The sequence below is a fragment of the Pleurodeles waltl genome, chromosome 5 (genome assembly GCF_031143425.1).
Source record: "Pleurodeles waltl isolate 20211129_DDA chromosome 5, aPleWal1.hap1.20221129, whole genome shotgun sequence".
In the NCBI taxonomy this organism is placed as follows: domain Eukaryota; kingdom Metazoa; phylum Chordata; class Amphibia; order Caudata; family Salamandridae; genus Pleurodeles; species Pleurodeles waltl.
Genome location: NC_090444.1, coordinates 1,695,969,365 through 1,695,983,253, shown reverse-complemented (window position 1 = coordinate 1,695,983,253; position 13,889 = coordinate 1,695,969,365). Strand labels below are relative to the sequence as shown.

The 13,889-nt window shown below is 44.0% G+C and overlaps 1 protein-coding gene across 1 annotated transcript in view; it reads right to left on the bottom strand.

Moving 5' to 3' along the window:
• The window catches only part of LOC138296682 (protein FAM228B-like), a 144,433-nt gene that overhangs the window by 104,631 nt on the left and 25,913 nt on the right, over window positions 1-13,889 (bottom strand). Inside the window, exon 2 of the mRNA XM_069236033.1 lies at window positions 9,880-10,000. Within this exon, the coding sequence (XP_069092134.1) occupies window positions 9,880-9,914 (35 nt within the window). The 5' untranslated portion in view covers window positions 9,915-10,000. The remainder of the gene's footprint in view (window positions 1-9,879; window positions 10,001-13,889) is intronic.

Here is a 13,889-nt window from a genome sequence, read left to right as displayed (position 1 = left end):
GGGTTCGTGTTTACTTAATGTCCCGGTGTCCTTGTTATGTTTGAAATCATCTGGTTCTATCCAGCTGCACCTAAAGAACACAAAATCATTTAACCAACATGTAATGCTTAACCTAAACATTAAACATCTATTGGTTGATTTTCCATGCCTTTTTAGAAAGACACACTTTAATTCTATGTTCTAAAAATATTTCAAAGCTTGTGTTTAATAGGCATTTCAAAGTAGCTGTCATTCAATCTTGCTCACAGGATTTGCCACGGTCACTTTCTGCCTGATAACATCACATTCTGAGACGAGTATAGCACACTCATTTCCCCAACAATCCTCATTTCTTTTGAGAGAGCTCAACAGCTTCCCAGACCTTGGTCTCAGCCCTCAGTACAGCTTGTTTCCTAATGTGTTCACAATATATGGCTATTGGCTCTGTACTAATCACAGCCGTTTACATTCCCAACATAAACCCCAGCAGCAATCTGCATGCTTGTTCTTGTCTTGTTACTGAAACCTACCCTCCTCCTTTTGTTGTAAAGGTACCTCAGTGTTTGTCACTTTCTGTAAAGTCACATTTGCTTTGCATTAAAAAATGGGGAGTTTTTTTTTTTCTAGTGCACACAGTAACATTTAAATGAACTGTAGAAACCATCCCAGCCGGAGACAGCAAATACATGGCATGGGACAATATGAGCTAATGACAACTAACACGAGGCACAAGACAATATGTGCTAAGGACTGCACTCCACGCAACACCACTCTATTCCACTAAAGACAATGCCACTCCACACAACATGGGGCACAGGTCAATACATGCTAAGGACGGCACTCCATGCCACACAACAGCACTCACTGTACGCAACGCCCTCTATGCCATGCCACTCCATGCACTGCCACTGCATGCACTGCCACTCCTCTCTACAGCACTCCAATCCAGGCAACTGCACTCCACTTTACTTCACAACACTCCACTCTAGGCAATGCCACTCCAGTCCACTCTACGCTACTCCAGTCTACACCACACCTTCTACGCCATGCCACTCCATGCAACTGAATTTCATTCTACATCACTTCACGCCACTTCATGCAACACCATTCCACTTTACGCCACTCCATATGACACCACTGTACGCCACTTCACTCCACACGACCCCACTCTAAGCCACTCCATGCAACTCCAGTTCCCACACTGTATGACACTCCATTCTATGCATCACCACTCCATTCTATGCAACACCACTCCACACAACTCCACGCAACTCTATGCAAAGCAATTCCATTCCACTCCACTCCACAGTTCCCCTCTGTACGCCACTCCACGCATCACTACTCCATGCAACACCATTCCACTGTACGCAACATCACTCCACTCTATGCCACTGCGCTATAAGCAACACCAATTTCGCTCTAGGCAATGCCACTCCACTTTACAAGACACCATGTCACACCACACAACTGCACTCCACGCCACGCCACTCTGGGGCACTCCACGCAATGCCATGCAACCCAACTCAAACCTATTAAACGCCACTACAAGCAACACCACTCCATGCAACGCCAAACAACTCAACATAACTCCACTCCACACAACGCCACTCCACAACCTCACAAACATACGGCTAAAAACATTCACATTGAAAACGCCAAAAGCTCAGCTATTGCAGAGCTCAATTAGCTTTGCCAATGCTTGTTTGGTAAAGCGGCCACTAAGATATATATATATATATATATATCCTGATACAAAAATGTAAGAAGTTAAAACCTCTGGAATGAGAACAACAAGAAAAACTGACAGAGCACTCGACTCAGGGCCTCCACGCCCAACTACCAAACCGACAATGCATGTGAGATTTGAGGGATGTCACACCCCAAACACCCCTGCTAAAGCTAGTCTTCAGCCCATCCTACCTGGGACTGGTAGTTCTCCCTTGTACAACACAATGGCCTGGAGTCCCTGCCCTAGGGTCACTTATTTTAAACAGATTTTCACTGCTAGTTTACACACTATTCTCTCTGCTACAAAAATTCTTGATGGCAGAATTGGCAAATCAGTGCACGTGGGAGGGCTCCATGAGTCTAGTCCTTGCCTTTTAGAAATCTTATCCAGTGACTGGCAGTCTATGTCCTACGACCCAGTAGCAAATGGGGGAAGGTGTGCAAGCAAACTGATAAGGTGAGCAATGTAAAAATGATACAATATCTTCAAAATTCAGAAAAGTGTCTTTCTTAAACATAGGGAAGCATTTCACCTTAGTAAATCAGATATCACTGCGTAGACTTTCATTTATCAAAACTGATAGTTTTTAAAAAACATTCATGGCTAACACCCCAGTAACAATGCCATTAGTGAACTAAGAGCCGTCAGTAGCCATGTAAACCCTAAACGTGACCGACATTTTTACTATAGACGGCGTAACATAAGATATCCTCGTAGCGCATATCCTGAATTCAAGTATTTAAAAGTGCGCTCGTACGTCTAAATGAACAAAAAATGAGGCTCTGTGAAACACGTTATTTTGCCTAGGATCACACAATTAGGATATCTGGCTTCAGTTTGAAATTCAGCCACCAGATGGCGATCATTCTCTTTCTCTCTCCTGCTAACATAAAAGGTCGCTATTTTGTCTCTCATTCTTGGCTCAGAATGAGAAAAACACACAGAAATAGCAGACGAGACTCAGGACCCGCGGACCCAACTCTCATGCCAAGAATGCATTTAAGAATGGATTTATTCGGAGAGTGTCATACCCCAAACAACCCCCTGAAGCTATGCCCCGTATATAATTCTGCGGGTGACTGTTTGCACTTTAGAAATGCTAATAAAAAAAATGCATCTTACATGAAGCCAACATATTTGAGATAGAGTGCCCAAAGTCTTAGCATTACTATGAAGAACTTGAGTTATTTGAGAATGCAGCATGGTAAACAGTGTGACATACAATTTTAGAGTCTTTCCCAACCTCAGATCAGGATAAAGCTAGTTTCAGTGTTACATACCGGTCTCTCAGACATTATAACTTTATTAGTTTGCAGCTCGACGAGGCTAGCCCAAGTCATACCACATAGATACCAAACTCCAAAGAATACGATAGGAGAAGTGAGAACCAAGAATATAACGGGACTGCAAAACGAAAACATACAGCTTACTGCTGGAAATATTAACAAACATAAATGTATTATAAAAACAAAACCCAAGATAATAGAAAGTGGGACATGAGAACAAACCCTCAAGGAACCACAGGGAAGGGAAAAAGGACACGTTGTGAAAAAGGTAGATTAATGGTTAGGGTGGTTGTGGCTCATCACCAAGGAATAATGTCACTGATTTGTACAAAGTCCAGTTAGGTTTCTTTAAATCAAACATTAGCTCAGTCTTGGCTAGATGCAGCACAGAGCACTCAGGCTCAACTCAAAGGAAAACAAGGGTAAGCCATTTATCAGTGCCAAAAGAGTAAAAATGTAAGAAGCACAAAAAAAATCCCACTTCAATATATTATTTTTTATCTTTAATTAGACACTAAAATTATAATAAAATAGATTAAGGGAACCAGAGTTATGATTTTTGCAAAGTTTCCATAAATCTGTGCTTTTCACTCCAAAACTTCTGGAAAAGTTGTAAAAAGTTTGTAGTTCATTGTTTTTCACTGTTAGCTGTAATCTATGAGCCTAAGACTTGTGGGTTCAGGGCAAAATCAAAGTTCCAGCCCGACTGTGATGGCAGTCAAGATTTGATGTTGGAGTGGGATGGTCCTGGTCAAGATTTTATCTTCGCACTTAGAAACTTTTCTGTTTCTTTTCGTTGTTGATGGCGAGGTTGGTAGGGTTTTCAAAGCTGGAGTCTGGCTTTGGATTTGATGTCAATGGATTGGCGAAATCCAGGGGTCAGGTAAAAGCCTCGGTTCTCAGTGGCGTTTAAGACTTCCTACAAATTGGCAAGTACCAGTAGTCTATAAGCCTCAAATTCTGGGTTCAGAAACCGTTATCTTTGGCTCACAAGTTGCAGTCTAGTGTCCAAAAAGGGCACACTTCCACACTAGCCAAAGGTCCAGAATATGCAAGGGGATCTCCTAGGGCTAGAACTTAATTTATTGGCTACACCACCGGGGGCTTGGGGAAAAGGTAGGACTCACTAGCCAATGGGGCTACAAATCCCAGTGGGCAACCCTACCAACTTTTACATCACTTCCTGTTTGTTTGGAAGTAAACAATCCCACAGTGCATTTCTCTGTCCAAATCCAAGATGTAAGGACCCTTCTTTTCTCGAACAGAGCCATGGACACACTACTGAGGTGTGCCCAGTATAATGACCCCACCCTATGTGAAAAACCAGTTCTGCAACAGAATTTCCCCTCTGGAGGAGACAACAGACTTTCTACCGACACAAAGGAGCGGACAAGCTAAGGTGTGACTCACATTTGTCTCTCAGAGGCAGTAGCCCCTTTAAAGCTGGGCCATCAGTGGCTACTAACACTGGGCCATCCAGGCAGGAGGTCACACCTTCCCCTTCGGCAGACCCTTTCTTTACCTTCCTGGGAGTGTTTCACGCCTCTTAGCAGGAGGTCAGCAGGTTGTCTGGCTTGACAACAGCTAAAGTTAAACAGAAGAGGCTACTAGAAAATTGGGGCAAGAAAGTGGTGACTTTCTAAAGTCAGCTTTGAATTAAAAGTTACTTTAAATCCTACTTCAGTTATATGTTGGTTTTAATGTAAATAAAGTGAGCACCTAGAGCATGTGCTACTGAAACTCCATGTTGGCCACTGGAGCTACCAGCCTTGCTACAGCGAAAAAAAAAACAATTTCAGGTTTTTACTATCAGGACATGAGAAGTTTAAATTTGACATGTCCTTCTTTTTAATATCTGGCACCCTGCCTTAGAGGTTACTAAAAATATTAATAAAAAAGGAAGAACTGGACATGGCAAAAAGGGTTGTTTTGTCATGTTATGTTGGCAGTTTGCAAGCTGCCTGACCAGGCTGCAATGACACACCTAGGGCTCTGTTTTCACTTTGTCACAACGGTGGGGGCACAGTAAGTGCTGCAGTCCACAAGTGACATTTAATGTACTAAAGGTACACTTAGCACCATATAACACTTTGTAACATATACAAAGGACTTATACACAAGTTAAATATGCCAGTCAGGGATTTTGCAATTGCACATACACTATAGGGTTGGGGGGGAGCACATGTCCTGGAGCCTGTTCAGCAGGGCCCAGTGCACACTAGAGTAAAACAAAAAAGCATCAGTCCACAGTTTGGGGGGTGGGGTCATTATCCAAAAAGAGCCCTTTCCTTACAACAGTCAATACAAACATAGGTCTCATAACAGTCACAGTATTTGTAATTTATTTCCATGACAAAAATAGAGGGTATTCTGGGGCAATATTCTGATGTGCATGCTTTTTTATAGATACACAATAAGTAGAGCAATGATGAACCAAGTCACCACAAAGCAGTCTGTCCGATTATGGATTATTGTAGTAGGGGTGACCGTTAGCAGCATGACCAAAGCAACATGGAAGAAAGTCAAGGAAAGGCCAGGTCAAACCCAAGAAAGCAACAAGACTCAAATCAGAAAGCAAGAATCATTTAAGGTTTTGAGAGGCTAAAATTATCAACATCAGAACCTCAATTTTAGGCAACCATGAACCATCGCAATACCCTTTAGCCAACCCACCACCACTTCATACCTCCCCATCAATATTAAATCAGGGGGTGAAGGGAGGTGCACTCGAGATCGAGTCTGTACAAAAATGTTTAATTCTATCTATCTAGTTTTCTGAATTTCTTCAAGTCAACTATGATGCTGTTTTGGCAGTTTTTAGTGTGCTTACATTGCCACTCACAGGGCCATTGTGCAAAAGGTAAAAACCTTTGCATGTTCCATTGAGTCAGGAGGGAGCCGTCTCAGCCTTATCTAGCCCTTGGACAGTTATCTATGAAACCAAGCGGTCTGGTTCTGCAATATGTAACCCGTGGCTGAGCGCAGCCTCCGGGTACTCACAGAGGACCAACGGTAGAAGAAGGGACATCACACACTTTTTGACCTTTATGTTCACTCACACACAGGTGCTTACACATACAAACATACAATCACACACACACACACACTCTTTCTCTCACATAAACGCACTTTCACCTGCATGCATATACATAACATACATTTAAAAAAACTTTATAAAAAAAACCTTACCTCGGCTGCCACGGAGGGTCATTTTCCAGCTAATAGTTCTCTATTTTATATTACACTAGCAGGGAATTCACCATTAATGTAATTATAAAATGACAGAAAAAGCAGATTGAAGCCACAACCCACAACTGAAGTCCATAAGGGCGAGCTGCTGCTGTGTTCCTATAATACAGGAAAAAGGTAGTCCTTTAAGGGAGAAGTGTACATTCATGTAGGTATATTGATAGCACTTGCACACTCTATACTCACGTTTCATGTTCACTGTGCAGTTGCGTTGTTGGGAGCACCACTTTATCCTTAAAAGTCTTCAAATGAAAGTTTCATGATTTTCTCTTTTGATTTTATTGCTAATTATTGAATAAAATGGTTTCTTTTTTCATTAAGTCCAATCTTTGAATGGTTATGTTCCATTAATGAGGATGTTAAGGTTTACACTTTTCCCCCTTAATGAACCACTGTTTTCCTATATTATTGTGTTATCCAGTTCCCAGGGTTGCTGGGTTGTCCCCCCCTTTCCGAGTCCCTGTGTTCCTGGCGCTGACAGGGGTCACAAATGCAGTGTCATGGGGTGCAAAGGACAAGTCAGGAGTCGCAGCTGCAACCCCTGGAGACCCCTAAATGACGTCCAGGGAAACTACCCACTCATGCTGCTTTCCCAAAGCCACAGCAGGGGGTAGACAAAGGTCAATGTTCTCCTGTTAAACACTGTAGTAGTCTATATTTAATAATTTAACATACAAATAGGCAATATAGCAATGAAAATCTAATAATGCCCTTCGATTCCTCATGCTGCGTTACCTATACACTGTGACTTTAGTTTCATTTTCCAAAAATAATTTCCTGAAATAGTATTGTTAGACCTGTATTTGAACAATGCAGTTCTCAAACAGACCTACTTTTTAAAATATACATGAGTGACCCGTTTCAACCATTGTCTTTCATCGACCAGTCTTTCAGCCATTGCCTGGAGGCTTAGTCCATCACATCTTGCCTCAACCCAGTGGAATATTCATTTTTCAATTAATGCTACTGGCAGTTTGGTGGATCCTTCTTCCTCCTCGTGAGAGCTCGCACTAAGTGTGGCACTACTTTACAACTACAGTCCTCTCTGTCCGCTCCTGCAGGCTCCTTGCTGCGCGTTGTGCTCGGATGTGCTACTGCTGCATGCATTAACACATTAAACCTTGCATAATGGCTTTACCAATTCTTTTTTTAAATCCATGTTGTTGATTTTAAAAGCAGGCTGGGTGTGCAGCCTCTTAAATGAAACATGGGCGGTTTTAATCACTGTATATGCAAAGCACCCCTTATTAAGTTTGATGCAACTGCACAAACGTTTGCACACACACATATAGATGACTTATCAAGGGGTCAGTTGTAAAAACATTTCTCTTTACTAAGTGTTTGCACCTATACCTGGTCAGCAGCCTTATTGTCAGAGGGGGGGGCAAAGATTTTAGTATGCAAAGTGTAGATGTTAATTTATCACTATAGTAGAAATCAGCCATGTATGTGGCAACAGGAAAGAAACTGGCAGCGGCGCATTGGGACCTGGCTTGTTGATCCACCAAATACATCCCAATCAAGTTTTTAAAATAATCAAATAAGTAATGTGCAACGACAGACATTTACAGTGAATGATTTCAGTGGAGATCATATGTGTATTTTATGGTCCTTCTGAGAACCTGACAATGACAATGACACCATCGAAATCATGAACACCATCCACTCCGGCTCTCCATCTGACCCCTGCCCTCACCACATCCTCAACAAAGCAAGCTCCGTCATTGCACCCCAACTACGGAAGATCATCAACAGCTCCTTTGAGTCCGCCACCTTCGAGGAGAGCTGGAAACGGGCCGAGATCAACGCCCTCCTCAAAAAACCCAAGGTGGACCCAAAGGACCTCAAGAACTTCCGGCCTATCTCCCTGCTCCCCTTCCCGGCAAAAATCATCGAGAAGGCTGTCAACAGACAACTAACCCACTTCCTCGAGGAGAACTGCACCCTGGACCCTTCCCAATCCGCATTCCGCAGCAACCACAGTACCAAAACTTCCCTCATCGCCGCCACTGACGACATCAGAACCATACTGGACAGCGGCGAAACCGTGGCCCTCATCCTCCTGGACCTCTCGGCCGAGTTTGACACAGTCTGCCACCACACCCTACGCTCACACCTCAGCAATGCAGGAATCTGCGACAGAGCCCTGGCCTGGGTCACCTCCTTTCTCACCGGCAGAACCCAGACAGTCCGCCTCCCCCATTCCACTTGGAGGCCACCGAAATCATCTGCGGCGTACCCCAGTGTTCGTCCCTCATCCCGACCCTCTTCAAAGTCTACATGGTCCTGCTCGCTAACATCGCCCGATCCCACAACCTCAACATCATCTCATATGCCAACAACAACCATCTGATCCGCTCCCTCACCAAGGACTCCGCCAAGTCCAACCTCCACGAAGGAATGAAGGCCATCGCCGAATGGATGAAGAGTAGCTGCTCAAACTCAATTCCAACAAGACAGAAGTCCTCATCTTCGGCTCCACCCCCTCCACATGGGATGACTCCTGGTGACCTGCCACTCTCGGAGCCACTTCGACCGACCACGCACGCAACCTGGGATTCAGCTTGGACTCCTCATTATCCGTGACCCAGCAAGTCTACGCCATCCCCTCCTCCTGCTTCAACACCCTCCGCATGCTCTGAAACATCTACAAATGGATCCCCACTGAAACCAGAAGAACAGTCACCCAAGCCCTCGTAAGAGACAAACTGGACTACGGCAATGCCCTCTAAGCAGGAACCATGGCCAAACTCCAAAAGAGGCTGCAACGCATCCAGAACGCCTCCGCCCACCTCATCCTGGACATCCCCCGCCACTGCCACATCACAGACCACCTGAAAAACCTGCACTGGCTCCCTGTCAACAAGAGAATCACTTTCAAACTCCTCACCAATGCTCACAAAGCACTGCACAACACCGGACCAGAATACCTCAACAAACGGCTCTCCTTCTACACCCCCGACCCGGCATCTCCGCTCCGCCGACCTCGCCCTCACAACCGTCCCACACATCCGCAGAACTACAACCAGAGGTAGATCATTCTCGCACCTCACTGCCAAAACGTGGAACACTCTTCCCACCCACCTGCGCCAGACCAAAGACCTCCTTACTTTCAGGAAACTTCTCAAGACCCGGCTGTTCGAGCAGTAGCAGCACCTCCCCCCTTCACCTCCTCAGGACCTAGAGACCCTTACGGGTGAGTAGTGTGCTTTACAAATTCCTGATTGATTGACTTAAGTGTTCTATTCAGAGCATCAACAGTTCAGCCATAATAAGGACAAGCAGTAGTGATGCAGCTGTCAATACAGAGCAATGATTCAACCTAGAAGTTCAGATAAAAGCAATGGTCTGTGCTCAGAGGGGTTGTGATCAGTCTGTAAGGGGTGAAAGGAAAAGAAAGCAGCTAGCCAAGTGTTAGAAGTGAGTTTGCCAGGTCTATGGTACAAAAAGCTCCATCAGTAGCATGATAGGGATTTTGTAATATGTTAGTAACCCAGCCCTCAATGTTCATACAAATGGACATCTGCCAAAGGAGTTAAAGGAGACAAAGTTAAATGAATAATTCAAGGCATGCTGATCTCTCCCTCAGCTACAATGCTGTGCTTTCTCCACAGTGTCAGTATCTCCTTTGTTTACCTAGTTTTCCTGTGACTTTCTCCTCTCTCCTCCATCTTTCTTTAGCACTTTGTTATCTTCAGGCTCCCACTTCCAGCTCTCGATGTTAATGAGCAGGGTCCTCTGACCAGGAAAGGGGATCCTGTAGAGAGATACAAGTCAGGGGATACAATATGAAATGGCAAGCAAGGTGATTGAAAGGCAATTCTGAAAACGTTTAGCAGCGCATTATGCACAACAGATGAACGATGATGTACATCGCTGGTGCAGGAACTTCCTTTTATGTAGGAATTCATCATATACATAGTGAGTCAAATGTTCATGCATGTTCATCTTCATGCTCAACTCTGTTTAATGCCTCCAACCTAAAAGTCACCTATATTTTATTGCATCTACTTTAACTAGTGGGTGGGGCCCACTTCCTGGCTATAGGCATGGCTGAATATAAAGAGGGGTCCACCGCACCCAAAGACCAATGGACATCATCTGCAGCAGTGCAGCACACTGCATCGGGTGGAGAATGTTAACAGTGATGTGGCCTCCAGATGACAACTATAAAGAAAACCAGAGTTTTGTTCAGCATCTCCTACCCTAACAACCAGTTCAGGCCACTGATGCGGGTGTACTCTCCCTTCAACCCCTGCAATGTGTACACTTTGTGCAACTTTTTTTAGGAGCCTCAGGGGACTCTAACAAAAGAAAGGAGTGTTTTACCAAAGAAGCCCTTAGGCTTACCCTACTGTTGGACCCAAAACTAAACACGAAAAACATCCCATCACACACAACCTTAGGGAAGGGAGGTAATGAGGCACAAGGTTTACTCCAAGAGGTGTGGGGACAGACACTCGGATCCTATAACAACACTTAATAAATCAGTGCTCAGTCAATGCTGTTACTTAACAAGAAAAAGTATTTTCATCAAGGCACAGATAAATACTGCACATGAAAAAGAGAGCAATAGGTACATCATTATTTCAGAGGAACGATCCAGCCAGTTCAGGCTTTAAGCTCAATGTGAAACTACATTAAACCACTGCAAGGCTTACAAGGTACAATCTCAGTCATTCTCCCAAAGCGTCTGTAAGCCTGTTTTTCATGTGATCTTTTTAGTTGTTCCACAGACTGCTACAGTTAGACTTGATCCACAAGTTTCTCTCGCTTGCCGATGCCAACAAATGTTTCGGCACCACTACTGCTTGTGTATGCACTTTCACATAGCTTCCAAGTGAAGACAGCACTGATATTTCCCCAGTCCTGCTGACTCTTACATACCCTCCCCCACAAGAGGTGCAGTTGCATAGGCATGCACCCCCAAGAAAGAGGTGGTATGGGCACATTTAAGTGGGGGTTCCCACTCATTGCAACTGGTATCATGACGGGATTCTTCCTTTCCGGATCTTCCATAACGCAAAGACGAGGCCACCACCTAAACATATAAAGAGCCCGCCCTGGGTAGCAGTGATCTAGGTTTGGTGATTATGTAAAATTGATGAATGCGGCTTCCATTTTCTTCGGTGTTCAGCCCTAACAGACATTTGCTTTTTGCGTCTGTCCTTCACAATTACTTTCACCTTCCAACTAAGAGGGAGGTCAAACTGCCGAAATGCAGGTACAGCATTGTTGAGCAAGTCACCACTCCCAAATGCACGCTGCAAGTAGACCAGAGTGGATAGGCACCACCACAAGGCTAGGCACAGGAGGTCTTTCCTAGGGTACAGCACACAAACTTCAGGTTTTTTGTCCTGCCCAGCTCCTTGCAGCCATCCTTTTCTAGGAAATGCTTCTTTCAAGCAAGAGTACCACTCGTCAGCAGCCAGTAGCCGCCTTCCTTCAAGGTGGTCCAAGACAACTCCTTTCAGCAGGTTACAGAACTTCCAGGTTCATGCTCCCGAACCCCATACAGGGAAGTTTGCAGTCAGCATTGTCAACCTAGAGCTCAGATATCATTCTTGGTCTCCGATGAGGGGCCCCACAGGCACATGTAGAGGAACAAAGATGGCACAATAACTGGAGGTTTAGAGCCTACCACCCATAACTAGTTTGCAGGAACTGATTGTGGATTCCTCAGGCCCAGCTCTGGGACCGGTTTCAGGTTGTTTAATTTCTTTGCATATTCCGCACAGACAGGTCAACCCACAATCTTTGTCCGTTAGTGACAAAAGGAAGGAGTCGTGGGGGAGGAAGCAATCTGTCAAAGAAATCGAAAACAAAGTCATAAAAGAGAGAGAGGCCTTTACACCCCACTACGTTACAACTTGTTGGGGGTAGCACCTCTGGGTAGAAAAGATCAAGAAGGGGTAAAGGGTGTTTTTTTTTGTTTTGTTTTTTTAGTTCAAATGGACCCTTTGTCTCAGAGCTTCCCAAACCCTAGAGTCTGACTGGCTAAAGACCCCATGAATACTTTAGAGGGACCATGCAATTCAGTGCTATCTGGTAAGCTTCATCCACCTTCCATCTTGCACACTACCAACACAAAGGTGGCCCAAAATGGATTCCTGTGAAGCAACTGTCACTCACAGCACACACTCTTCAGGTTTATCCTGCATTCAGACCATGCATTCGTACATGCAACATCCATTCGTGTATGGATGGAGTGAAGAGCATGGGTGTAGGGGACAGTCAGAATTTTAGACAGGAGAGAACAGTAGGCAATGTTCCCTATCTAGAAGGAGGGGAAAAGGCTGAGCAATGTTCCCCATGCAGACAGAGGGAAAAAGGCCTATTTTCTACTACAGTATGTTGCTTCCACTATTGTCAGTCCCCTAGAGCCTGGTAAGCTGACTGTAGTCACTGTAAGTAAAAAACGGGATCTTACGGTGTGTACCTTCAGACCACAAACCAAAACCCCACTCTTGATCATAATCACTGTCACATTGGGACCATCTGTGCATATGAATGATTGCGTGTGCACTGGAGTTTAAAAAAAAAAAAAAAAAAAAAAAAAAAAACACATAACCAGGGATTTGCTACGTGGGGAACTCGGGGCACTGGTGTACGCTCTCCAAAGCCACAAAGGGGACATTTCCACTGCAACAACGGTTGAATTCTCAGATTTCTTTTGTGAAGCTAGCTTTGCCACCCCCAATAATGGCCAACCCCATGAACCCCCACCTTTTTTGTCTTTTTAAGAAACTTGATTTGGCCCTTTTCATTTCTTTCTCATGGGTGGTGGAGCGGCTAGCTGTTTTACAAATACATACTTTTTTGTGCTGTCTGAACCAGGCTACCAAGGGTGAGCAGCAGATTCCTAAGAGAAACCAATGTACCTTTGTGGGTCAAAATGTTTAGGTCTTGAGTGCCTTTTAAAACTGAGATATGCAAGTACCTTCAACTGCACATCCAGTCCTTTCTCACCTTCAATAATCTAGGAAACCTTTACTTTTCACCAAGTGATAACTCCACAAGCTCAAAAAAGGAATTCTAAGCAAACAACAGAAGGAAGTTAGTAACTGCAAAGGAATACATATGAAACGATAAATAAGCATTCTTTCCCAGTAGCTGGGACTTACTCCTTAATTTTCAGGATTAAACCATACCATACTCTTAGAAAGCACTTTATAATACCTGGAATTCTGCAAATCCCTGTATAAATGCCCATCTCTAATTTCTTTATATTCAGAAACTTGTGACGCACCCAGTCACCAGTTAGGAAGAAAAGACATCTGAACTCAACTGTAACATGTTATTATAGTCGAGTTCTGACATCACAATTCCTAATCCCAGAGCCAGTAGTCAAGGTGAAAGGCAGGTCGGATCACAAAGCATAACGAAAGCAGCTGTTTATAGCAACAAAAAACAAAGCGTTGCTTTTATTTCTTCTGCTCCAGCTTACAGTGACGAGCAGAAAGAACATTTGTTTGTACTCCTTAGATAATTATAGAAAAGTTAGAATATTTCTGCATGCTTCCATACATTTGTAGCAACTACAACTTTCTTGTTTTTGTTGTTGTTTTTTTTTTTTTTTAAGTATAGAACTATTTCTAATATCTTTTTGCAACATATATCTAATAGGTTTTAGAAATGTGATTGTG